The sequence below is a fragment of the Bufo gargarizans genome, chromosome 9 (genome assembly GCF_014858855.1).
Source record: "Bufo gargarizans isolate SCDJY-AF-19 chromosome 9, ASM1485885v1, whole genome shotgun sequence".
Lineage (NCBI taxonomy): Eukaryota > Metazoa > Chordata > Amphibia > Anura > Bufonidae > Bufo > Bufo gargarizans.
This window is the reverse complement of record NC_058088.1, coordinates 104,304,459-104,317,666: the sequence shown is the minus strand read 5'-3', so window position 1 is coordinate 104,317,666 and position 13,208 is coordinate 104,304,459. Positions and strand designations below refer to the sequence as shown.

The 13,208-nt window shown below is 45.4% G+C and overlaps 1 protein-coding gene across 2 annotated transcripts in view; it reads left to right on the top strand.

The window, feature by feature from the left end:
* Window positions 1-11,275, top strand: part of C9H8orf48 (chromosome 9 C8orf48 homolog) — a 29,019-nt gene extending 17,744 nt beyond the window's left edge. The window contains exons 4-6 of one of the 2 annotated variants that reach the window (XM_044268700.1): window positions 6,431-6,651; window positions 7,197-7,349; window positions 10,783-11,275. In XM_044268700.1, coding sequence (XP_044124635.1) covers window positions 6,431-6,651; window positions 7,197-7,349; window positions 10,783-10,887 — 479 coding nt within the window. In that variant the 3' untranslated portion in view covers window positions 10,888-11,275. The remainder of the gene's footprint in view (window positions 1-6,430; window positions 6,652-7,196; window positions 7,350-10,782) is intronic. The other variant, XM_044268701.1, reaches the window with a different exon arrangement.
* The last annotated feature ends 1,933 nt before the right edge of the window (window positions 11,276-13,208 follow it).

Genomic DNA, 13,208 nt, shown 5'->3' with positions numbered 1-13,208 from the left:
GCTTCTAATCAGCCACACGTTTGTATCTACCACCAATTCTCTTCAAACTTTCTTGCACACTCTGCCACACTAATGAAAGTGAAGACGCAAATCGTTCCTCCTCGGGAATCCCAGACGGCCCCCCCTCACTAAACGTACAAAACTGAGGATGGAAACCATACGCACCAAAAAATGGTGACTTATCGGTGGATTCTTGACGACGATTATTAATGGCAAACTCGGCTAACGGTAAATAAGATGACCACTCCTCCTGATTCTCGGAAACAAAGCATCTCAAATATGTCTCTAGGTTTTGATTGGTACGTTCAGTCTGACCGTTGGACTGTGGATGGAAAGATGAAGAAAACGACAGATGAACCCCTAAACGAGAACAAAAAGCTTTCCAAAATTTAGAAACAAATTGGGTACCACGATCCGAAACAATATCGGAAGGGACCCCGTGAAGCTTCACGATGTGGTCAATAAAAACCTGAGCCAGTGTGTTAGCATTAGGCAATGCGGTAAGAGCAATAAAGTGCACCATTTTACTGAATCTGTCAACAACTACAAGAATAACAGTCTTCCCCGCTGATACTGGTAGATCCGTAATGAAATCCATTGATAGGTGCGTCCAAGGCCTGTTGGGGATGGCCAGAGGTAAAAGACGCCCCCTGCCGGACGAGTATGATCTACCTTAGAACGAGCACAGGTAGCACATGCAGACACAAAATTCAACACCTCCTGGCGCCACTTAGGCCACCAGAACCGACGAGACACTAATTCAGAGGTTGCCCTACTACCTGGGTGTCCTGCCAGTGTGGAGTTATGGTGTTCTTTTAGTATCTCCAGGCGTAAATTTTCTGGCACAAACAGTTTACCCGAGGGCAGGAGGCCAGGGCGTCCCCCTGAGCTTCCAACACCCCTCTAAACCTGAGTGTAATGCAGAGACCACCACCCCCTTTTGCAAAATAGGCTCTGGTACATCAACATCACCCCCTCCAGGAAAACTTCGAGACAATGCATCCGCCTTAGTATTTTTTGCCCCCGGGCGATAGGTTATTACAAAATTAAACCTAGTAAAAAATAACGACCACCGAGCCTGTCTAGGGGTTAGACATTTAGCAGACTCCAGATATAACAAGTTTTTGTGATCAGTAATCACCGTGACGGGATGAACCGCCCCCTCCAAAAAATTACGCCACTCCTCAAAGGCCAACTTAATAGCCAAAAGTTCCCTGTTGCCAATATCATAGTTCCTTTCTGCAGTAGACAATTTCTTCGAAAAGAAAGCACACGGACGCCATTCACCAGGGGACGGGCCCTGAGATAGTACCGCTCCCACCCCCACCTCTGATGCGTCAACCTCTACAATAAAAGGAAGCGAGACATCTGGCTGTACGAGAATAGGGGCCGAGGTGAATCTCTCCTTCAGAGATGTAAAGGCAGTTTTGGCTGCATGTGACCATTTGGAAAAATCGGATCCCTTTCGGGTTATGTCCGTCAGTGGTTTGACCACCAACGAATAGTTCTTTATAAACTTTCTATAAAAATTGGCAAACCCCCAGGAAGCGTTGCAATGCCTTCAGGTTCTCAGGCAGATCCCAGTCCATAATCGCCCGGACTTTCTCTGGATCCATGCGGAAACCTGAATCTGACAACACATACCCCAGAAATGACAGTTCTTTTACGGCGAACACACATTTCTCTAATTTAGCAAACAATTTGTTGGCCCTTAATATCTGCAGCACTTGTCTCACATGGATCTTATGTGTATCCAGATCCGGAGAATAGACCAGGATGTCATCAAGATATATCACAACAAATCTCCCGATAAGGTGACTAAAAATATAGTTGACAAAATGTTGGAACACCGCAGGCGCATTAGTAAGACCAAATGGCATGACCAGATTTTCATAGTGCCCTTCCGGAGTATTAAAAGCCGTCTTCCACTCATCCCCCTCTTTGATGCGAACCAGGTTATAGGCTCCTCTGAGATCCATTTTGGAGAACCATTTAGCACCAGCAACCTGATTAAAGAGGTCGGGAATGAGAGGAAGAGGATAGGGATCTCTGATAGTTATCCGGTTTAATTCCCGGAAATCCAGGCAAGGACGCAGGCCCCCATCTTTCTTTTTAACAAAAAAGAACCCTGCAGCCACGGGTGAAGAAGAGGGTCTGATGTGTCCCTTAGCCAAACTCTCAGAAATATAATCTTGCATAGCCTTCCTCTCCGGGCCCGAAAGATTGTATAACCGGGTTTTAGGTAGTTTTGCCCCAGCTAATAGATTAATTGGGCAATCATATGGACGATGAGGTGGTAACCCCTGACAACCCTTCTCAGAGAACACATCCATAAAATCTGACAGAAAGGCAGGTAGAGATGTTAGAGAGTGTAGAGCACCTTCTACTCAAGCAGTTGTCCTTACAATGTTCACTCCACTATCTCCCCGGCCTGCCAATCCACCACTGGATTGTGAGTCACCAGCCAGGGAAGCCCCAATACCATAGGAGCCGGAAGACCGTCCATGACATAACAAGAGATATGCTCTTTATGGAGGTCCCCTACCTGCAGATGGATATTATGGATGATCTGAGTTAACTCTCTCTGAGTAAGAGGGGAGGAGTCGATGGCAAAAACAGGAATAGTTCTGCGTACCGGTTCTGGAGTAAAACCCAGAGCCTGAGCAAACTGTGAATCCACCAAGTTGACCCCTGCCCCACTGTCCAAAAAGACGGAACAGATCTCAGTCTTATTGCCAGCCTCAACTGTAGCGGACAACAAAAACTGAGACATGCGTATGGAGGAAACGAATACGCCCAGACTGTTATCCTCCGCACAATCTGGGGACTCTAGTTTACCGGCGGCTCCTTTGTTTGTTCTCTTGGGTTCTGAGGGACATATCTTTACAAAATGACCCCTCCCCCCACAACGAAAACAAACCTCTGACCTACGGCGGACCTTCGGAGGATTCACCCGACTAGTGGGGCCCCCTATTTGCATTGGTTCGACTGGGTCATAACAAACCGATCCCTGCCCTATAGAGGCCTTTGTAGAATTTAATAGTCTCTCCCTGAGTCGTCTGTCGATTCTTATGGACAGAGACATAGCAGCCTCAAGAGACCCAGGGATCTCGTATACCGCCAGCGCGTCTTTTATTTTTTCAGCCAACCCCTGGCAGAACTGACTCCTAAGGGCTGAGTCGTTCCATAATGTATCAGTAGCCCACCTACGAAATTCGGAACAATATAGTTCAGCAGACTGGTTCTCTTGTCGAAGTCCACATAGCTTAGACTCAGCCAGTGAGACCCTGTCCGGGTCATCATATACGAGACCCAGGGCTTCAAAAAACTCCTCCACTGATCGTAAGGCCGGAGAGTCTGATGGTAGGGAAGAAAGCCCAAGCCTGCGGATCTCCTTGCAGGAGAGAAATTACAATGCCCACCCGTTGTTCCTCGCCGCCGTTGGATCTAGGGCGTAACCTGAAGAACAATTTACAAGCTTCTCTGAAGGTTACAAATTGGTCTCTCCCTCCTGAGAACCTATCAGGTAAAACCACTTTTGGCTCAGGAGTACCTTGGTTTCCCGTAGCAACGGTGGAAACCAAGGATTGCTGGTGCTGCTGCAGCACTGTTGCTTTTAATCCTGCCACTTCAAGGGATAACCCCTGTAATCGTTTTGCCAAAACCGTAACCGGATCCATAGTGGAACAGAAAAATACAAAGCAAAACAGCAAAGAAAAAAAAAAGTCACTTTTTTTTTTTTTTTTTAAAAGGCCAGATATACTGTCACGACCGCTATCCCAGCAGCAGTCGTGTCGCACCAGACGGAGGGGAAGGGGGACCCTTATTCTACGGATGGGAAATAGAACGGCCACCCCTGACTAACCCTAAGCTGGCACCTGTCTGCCCTGATACCCTAGACGGGGTGTGAACCCGTGCGGCGAGCAGGATGCCTAAACCCTCAGACACCCTAATTAGACTAAACTGGGGAAAGGCGGATGGGAGCACTAGTCACCATCACTCATGTCTAGGAGGACAACAGGGTTAAGACAGCAACAAACAATCTAAAGCATAGATAGACTTATCCAGTCACGAGCAGAGAAGGTGATCCCAAACGACAGTCCACGCCAGACCAGAGTGCCACAGCAATACCGTCAACCGATCTCCTTCAAAGTCAGAATAGCACTGGAAGTAAGGACTATATCTGGCAATGACTGCAAGTGAAACTGAAACTAATATAGTAGCTGGGAGTGGCAGACAGGACTCACCTGAGAAGGATGCCTACAAACTCCCAGTCAGGACAAAAAGGTTCACTAGGCAAAACCCGGATGACATACCCTGAAACACGAAGCAAACTCACAAGCTATCGCGAGTAGCAAGTCGCTGCGACCTTCTCCTCCCAGACCTGTCTGGATCAGTCACAGTCGTGACACACGCTCTGCTTTTGTAATATAGTCTATTTTTGAGTCTATGATTGTTGCCATGTGTTTCAAGAATCGTTATTCGGGCACAAGATGTACCGAAAGGGCTGATTGAGATGAGTGATGTTCACCTCCGTGTGCTGTCCAAATGTAAAACGGAGAGAACGCGGACTGAGCACCGACGCATTATAGTCAATGGGCCAGCTCACATGTCTGATTTTCTGCATGGTCCAGAGAAAATCGCAGCATGCATTACTTTGGCCCAATTTTCATGCAACACTCACCTACTCAGGTGGGTCAGCAAGCAAAATGGACAACACACGGACACCATCTGTGTGCCATCCGTTTAAGAACCATCTGTTTTTAGCGGCCGACATTGAAAAAACTTAAGAACCACTTTGAAAAAATACAGAACTGGTTCAGAAGTCACTATCTTTTCAACGTTGAAGCAAAAAATAGTAACGTGCAAGCAGGTATAAAAGATGAGTGAATAGGGGCCAAGGAAATCTTGCAGTTTTCCTAATACTTTGCATTGGAAGCAGCATGAGGGGAAAGCTTGCACATATTCAATTATAGGGCAACTGCATTACACATTTCACATCTGACATCTTCCTCCTATATTTGCCATCTAGACCTGGGCTTATAAAGCAAGAGGTGCAGGCAGTGTTGAAGAGCAGGGCAGCACTGTGATGGATCAGGAACGATGGTGAAAGGAGCAACGAGTGTCCTAAAATTGGACAAAAACAGCCCTCATCTCTTCACTCCCCCGCTGATCCAGTGCCAATGCGATGATGTGCTTACTGGCATTGTGACCACTACGCCTATTAACTATTTTAAAAGGATGGCTTTTTGTAGTTATGTAAAGAAAGATAAAACACTATTATGAAAGATTATGCATTTTTGTAAAATAATTGATTTTCATTTATCACCATTTGTTTTAGGGAGTGTTCGCATCTGTTTTTAGTTTTTTTGCAGAGATTTGACCACGACTAATAAAACACTCTTAAAAGAGTTGTCCAGTCATAATCTCCCCCCTGACATGGCATCCGCGCCTTTACACAGTGGGCAGACCAGATGGTTTGTGGCATCGTGCACAGGTCCTTTTCTAATTAAAAGGAGCGCGTATGGTGTACTGAGCTTGTTGGACATCAGGTTTGGTGAGAGTGCCTGGACGACCCATCATTGACTATTTTTGCTGTTCACACAGGTGCATGGCAGGACAGACTTTGGATACACTTAGGGCTAATGCACACGACTCTGATTGGCCCGGGAAACACGGTCTATGTGTCGGCTACATCTCTCAGGCCGACCGTGGCTCTCTTGACCCGAACTTACTGTATCATAGCCATGTTAGTTAGTCTCTATCTGATCATGAGGTTATTGTATGGTACTCACCAGGGGCATAGCTCCAGGGGAAGCGGCTGCTTTGGGGCCCTAACCCAGAAGGGGCCAATCCAGGAGGAGGACGACTAAAAGATTGTCAGGGCCCCCTCAACAGTATTACACAATGACAGTATAGACAGTGTAGAAAACGGATGGAACAGCTGCCGGCCCTGGTCTGAGAGAGCGATCTTCACTAGTCACAGGAATGGGGGCAGCATGAAAGGAAGGGGTTGCGAAAAAATTACTGGGAGAGGGGGGCCCCATTCCAAAATTTGCTGTGAGACCCAGTCATTTCTAGCTACGCCAATAGGAAATCACATCATCAGGTGAGTACACTGCAATAGTCCTGAAATCAGATACAAACGGACTGTATTATAAATGACTATGATTCAGTCAATTCGGGTCATGAGAGCCGCGGTTGGCCTGGGATCCTCTGGATGTAATAAAACATTCACTGCTGGGAAGCAACAACCTTGAAAATAGTAGGCAACTGAGCCATACAATAATAGTTTGGGTTAACCCGTTTCTTACATCTAAATCAAGTTGAATGGTCCACGAACCGTAAATTAAGTTGTAAATGAAGAAATATAAACGCAGTGGTCACCTGTCCTTCTGTTAGGTAGTCACCTATTGTTACTTTTTTACAGTTGCTTCCAAAGAGTCTACAACAAGTGAGAGTAAAGCACTGCAGTCTTATTGCTCCTTAAAGATAGAACATCTGCACCAGCTACCAAAAAGTCACAGGCAAAGAAGAGGACAACCACCAACACATCCTACCAAAACAAAAGACACGCAGCCGTCATTTCCCGTTCCTCGTGCACTTATGAACAGGCTTGAACTACAGCGAACCAAGGAAGCTGTAAACCAGGTATCATAAATATTCAGATTTTAGCAAATAGTGTCGTCATTTTGGCTGTCTAGATCTAGGTGTCGCAGATTTAGCCAGAGCACTCCTCTGTAAGGATTGTCCAGGAATAATTCGCTATTTTACTCATGTCCTCTAGCCTGCATTGTCCATTGAAAGGTTCATACTGTTCCCAGCCTCTCCGGTCCGTTGCACTGACTCCCATTTGCCCACTTTACAGTCCTCGACTTGTTGTCTTCCAGCTGGGATGTGGACATTATGGACATGTCACTGCTAAAGCCATTCATTGACTGCAGCAGCACACATGACCATGTCATACACAAGCCATGGACAGGAGGACAGGCAAATGGGAGCCAGTACACAGGACCAGAGCGGCAGGGAGCAGGCATGCCAGAACCTCACAACAGGTGATGCAGACTAGGGGCCATCAGTAAATAGTGAATTATTCCTGGAAAACCACTCTAAGCTAGTCACTGATTAACACAAATAAAGATTATTAATGATGATGACAATATCTGCAGTAGTTACTCACCATTTCTTGTTTTCAGGTGATGAAGGCCGAGATGCATGACCCTGCCGCTTGCCCAAACTGCTGCAATAAAAAGGCTGAACTGGCTCAATATCAGTTTATTAGGATGAAGAAGACAAAATTAGAAGCAGATTTGCTACATAAGAAATTGGAGGAATGCATGTATAGCAAGGTATAGTTAGATCTTTATGAATCGGTGGCGGTATGAATGGAAGTTTTCTCCTTGACAACTGAAGACTCAGGTGTGACTTACTGACTTCTTCCTGTAAGATGTACAGTATGGTATTAAGATGCCAACGGCAGATGATATTTGAAGGTGGGCAATATATATTGAGGAGTGCTGCGAGTATTAGAGCTGGAGAACTTCTATTTCAGTAGATTGATTTTGGATATGTGTAACAACTTTTAATGACTGAAAATTAGTTTAACAAAAGAGCAACTTTTTGAGTACTAGCCAGCATACTGCTTTGTACTTTACTGTTCCTAAACTCAAATCCTTTTAAAATAATTTAAGCACCATAAAAATGTTAGTATTTTAAAAACCCCTGGAGTAATTGGAAATTTAGCAATTATTAAAGTGAATCTCCAGGTTGGAGCCATTTTCTACTGTAGAATTCCTAAGGGAATCCCTTAAAGGGTTTGTCTGGCATTTATCATGTACAGAAAGTTAATACAAGGCACTTACTAATGTATTGTGATTATCCATATTGCCTCCTTTGCTGGCTTCATTCATTTTTCCATCACATTATACACTGCTCATTTCCATGGTTACAACCACCCTGCAATTAAGCTGCGGTATCCAGGGGCAGGCTGGGCCAGTACTAGTTGGGCCGGTCTACAGGCCACAAGTCCAGCGAAAAGAACTGCATCTGCTGGGTGCTGCTGTCAGCGAATGCGGCCGGCTGCTGTGCGTTCCGACTGGCTGCGCCGCTGCTATGATCACCCTCACTCAGTCACTACAGCTACCGGCCGTCTAGGGCGGGATCAAGATGATGCTTACAGTCAGGATGTGGACACCCTGTTATCTCCACCCCCTAGTGACATCAGTGGTGGGTCACATGACAAACACACTGACCGGCACGCCACCATTAGGGAGACCCGGGAGAGCGAACCGCATGACTGCAGTGTAGACTAGAGAGTCGGGCTTGGACTGCTCTGGTCTGGGCCCTGGCCGTCTGGGTTACTGGTTAGACACTCTCAGCCAGTGAGTTTGGGGGTAATGGGCTGCTGCTTGGACATAAAATAAGAGAAATAATGAGTGATTTGGTGTAGTGGAAAGCATGTAATATTATTATAATGTGCAGCCAGCAGGTGAGGTGCTGGTGAAGCACATGGCAGCAACAGAAGGCGGCACAATACTGTATAGCTGACACATATATATATATATATATATATATATATATATATAATAATTATGGCAGCCTTTTTGAAGGCTATGGGCATTATAGTGTATATATAGAAAAAAAATACAGTGCCTCTGGGACCCCCATCTATCTCATAAACGGAGCCTTGAAAGTCACGGACAGCGTGATGGGGCCAAAGGAAATAGCCGAGTCAGCTCAGCTATTTTCGGTGGCCATATAGAAATGAATGGAGGGTGGCTGCGCATATGCAGTACGTCCGCAGAGACTTTCAAGGCTCCGTTTACGAGATAGGTGCAGGTTCCTCCTCTAGGACCCGCACCTATCAGACAATGGGGACATATCCTAGCAATATGTCTGCATTGTCTGAGATGATACAACCCCTTTAAGATCAGCCTCTTCAATACAGTCCCATGTAAATAACCTTCTCAGTACCCTTCTGTCAGCTCCTCCAACATACAGTCCCATGTAAATAACATCAGCCCCTCCAACGGGCAGTCCCAGCCCGTCCAACATGCAGTTATCTAATCTAGGGCTGCAGCTAACGATTATTTGATCAATTAGTTGTCGATAATTTTATCGGTTAATCGATTAATCGATTAATCGGGAAAAACACCAAAATGACAAAAAAGGGGTTTGGCACCGTTATGGGGAGGGGGATCTGCGGATGGCACTGTTATGGGGAGGGGGATCTGCGGATGGCACTGTTATGAGGAGGGGGATCTGCGGATGGCACTGTTATGGGGAGGGGGATCTGCGGATGGCACTGTTATGGGGAGGGGGATCTGCGGATGGCACTGTTATGGGGAGGGGGATCTGCGGGTGGCACTGTTATGGGGAGGGGGATCTGCGGGTGGCACTGTTATGGGGAGGGGGATCTGCGGGTGGCACTGTTATGGGGAGGGGGATCTGCGGGTGGCACTGTTATGGGGAGGGGGATCTGCGGATGGCACTGTTATGGGGAGGGGGATCTGCGGATGGCACTGTTATGGGGAGGGGGATCTGCGGATGGCACTGTTATGGGAGGGGGATCTGCGGATGGCACTGTTATGGGGAGGGGGATCTGCGGATGGCACTGTTATGGGGAGGGGGATCTGCGGATGGCACTGTTATGGGGAGGGGGATCTGTGGATGGCACTGTTATGGGGAGGGGGATCTGTGGATGGCACTGTTATGGGGAGGGGGATCTGTGGTTGATAATGTTATGGGGAGGGGGACCTGTGGATGGCACTGTTATGGGGAGGGGGATCTGTGGATGGCACTGTTATGGGGAGGGGGATCTGTGGATGGCACTGTTATGGGGAGGGGGATCTGTGGATGGCACTGTTATGAGGAGGGGGATCTGTGGATGGCACTGTTATGGGGAGGGGGATCTGTGGATGGCACTGTTATGGGGAGGGGGATCTGTGGTTGATAATGTTATGGGGAGGGGGACCTGTGGATGACACATATAGTATCTTATGCTATATGTGTCATCCACAGATCCCCTCCCCATAACAGTGCCATACACAGATCCCCCTCCCCATAACAGTGCCATACACAGATCCCCCTTCCCCATAACAGCCCTGGCCCCGCCACTCACAGCAGTATTCCTTAACCGGCAGTAACTTTTACTTTAAATCACTGCATCTTCTTTTACCTTACAATGAAGCTCCAGTAACAGGCAGAGCGGGCGGCGGCTCCACCTACTTTATGAATGAAGCAGGCAGAGCCTGCGTGTCACGTGAGTAAGTGATGTTACGCCGCCGCACGCTCTGCCTGTTACTGGAGCTTCATTGTAAGGTAATAAAGATGTGGTCATCTAAAGTTCAAGGACCCGCCGGCATAGCGCCTGACCGCCCGCTCCCGCCCCCATAGCAACGAATCGGCCGATTATTCGATAACTGGATTCGTTGACAACAAATCCCGTTATCGATAATGCCGATTAATCGTTGCAGCCCTAATCTAATCTCATACGCTTGACTGCTACTGTAATACACTGCGGTTTTTCCACATTAGAACCTGTGGAGAAAAAATTGACGTAATCTGCAACAGTGAAAAAAAACATCCTTTAAAATGCATAAACTGTCTGTTTCCCCTTGTTGTTTTTAGATGGCAGGTGGAGGTAAATAGGTTTAGGATGGGCCGCTACTCATGGGCCACTGCTTTTACAGACTAGGGCATACTGAGAAAATTTCATTATTGTTGATACACTTTTGTTTTCTTCCACCTTATACTAATATCGGCTTTATATATTTTTTTAAGGATTTGGTTACGTGTATTGGAGAAATCCACCAATCTCTGCCCAAACCCTCTGAGGAGCAAACTACCATCTGGCAGAGACTGTACATGAGTGCCATGAAGACGTAACCTCAGGTTTCTGTGAAGTATATTCTTTAGAATTGAAGAAATGACGGTGCAAAGAGAAACGAGCAAGACCTGTCCCAATGTGCCCCCTGTTTCCAAACCCCTTACTGTCTACGCCAGTACAAATGGTTTGCATGATCGGTGACTGGTTTTATTTTCATTTTTAATTTTAACGTTTGTTTAGGTGACATGACAAGGACAAATAGCCAAATAAATTATTCTAGATTTGTTTTGAATTGTACTAGGTGGTATCACAATTTTAGCATGTAGGGGGAGATCTGGCTCAATTTGTACCAAAAAAACCTGGTGTACCTGCTTTGCAACATATTTATTATGAGTTTTAGACATTTTGTTTTGTCACCAGACAGTGGGTGTGGTTAGAGTGTAACAGTGGGTGACTTGGCAGGAAGGGGTGTAGTTGAAAATGTTACATGTGGCAAAATTGCACTAAAATGTTGGCACAATGCAAGCCAGCTAGGGCTGCAGCTATTGATTATTTTTGTAATCAAATATTCTACGGATTACTCCAATGACTAATCGAGTACTCGAATAAGGCTACTTTCACACTAGCGTTTTTCTTTTCCGGCGCTGAGTTCCGTCCTAGGGGCTCAAATCCGGAAAAGAACTGATCAGTTTTATCCTAATGCATTCTGAATGGAGAGTCCGTCCCTCAGGATGCATCAGGATGTCTTCTGTTCAGTCTTTTTGACTGATCAGGCTTTTCAGAAAAACGTAGCATGCAGTATTTTTACCTCCGGCCAAAAATCCTGAACACTTTGACTGAACGCCTGATCAGGCTTTTTTCCCATTGACTTGCATTAACGCCGGATCCGGCGCCGTGTGTTCAGTCAAAACGGATCCGGCTTTTGCATGGTAAACCCGAAAAATAGGAAAAAAAAGTTAAAGTCCATAAATGGCGGATCCGTTTTTTCCAATGCATTTTTCCATTGTGATCGAAAGTCTGATCAGGATTCAAATGTAATCAGTTTTCACACGTTTTTCCGGATCCGGCGGGCAGTTCCTGTGTCGGAATTGAACGCCGGATTCAAACAACGCTAGTGTGAAAGTAGCCCAAGAAAAAAACTAATTAAAAGAAAGTTTTCCTTAATAAAAACTCATCACCCCCCTTCCCCATGCCATCAGTCCCCCCCCCCCCCATGCCATCAATCCTTACAGCACCATCAGGCTCCCCCTATGCCATCAATAATACAGTATTAGTAAATCCTCCCCATAGAGTTTGTATGGAGTAGCAGTACACATGCTTGGTCAATGCTCCATAAAAACTCTTGCCCCTTAGATCCACCCCTGGGACTAGTGATCAATGGTGGTTTCAGTGGTGGGGCCTTCAGCGATCAAACGTGGATGACCTATCCTGTGGATATGTGACAAATGTTTATTGTGGAATAACTCTGTTACCCCTTCAGTACTGGGCCACTTTTCACCTTAAATCCCAGGCCGATTTTTTTACAAATCTGACGTGTCACTTTATGTGGTAATAACTTTGGAACACATTTACTTATCCAAGCTGTTCTGAGATTGTTTTCTCGTGACACTTTGCACTTCATGACCGTGGTAAATTTTAGTCGATATATTTCACCTTTATTTAGAATATAGTCCAAAATTTACCAAAAATTTGGAAAAATTCACCTTTTAAATTATAATTTTTCTACTTTTTAAAATAGATAGTTATACCTCATAAAATAGTTATCAACCAACATTCCCTATATGTCTGCTTTATTTTGGCATCATTTTGTAAGTGTCATTTTATTTTTTTAGGACATTAGAAGTTTAGAAGCCATTTTTCCAATTTTCAACCAAATTTCCCAAACCATTTTTTTAAACACCAATTCAGTTATAAAATGATTTTGAGGGGCTTACATAATGGAAACACCCCATAAATGACCCCATTTTAGAAACTAAACCACTCAAATTATTTAAAACTGATGTTACAAACTTTGTTAACCTTTTGAGGTGTTCCACAAGAATTAAGGGAAAATGGTGGTGAAATTTTTAAATTTCACTTTTTTGGTAGATTTTTTTATGTTAATCAATTTTTTCTTGCAACACAGCAAGGGTTAACAGCAAAATAAACCTCAATATATGTTACTCTGATTCTACAGTTTACAGAAATACCCCATTATGTGGCGGTAAACTGCCCTATGGGCACGTGGCAGTGGCCAGAAGGAAAGGAGCGCCATATGGATTTTAGAGGCATTTGGTTGAAAGCACCACATAATTTGTTATCCATTTTCTCCTGAATACGGCAACATCCCATTTGTGGGGGTAAACTGCCGTGTGGACACATAGCATGATTCAGAATGGAA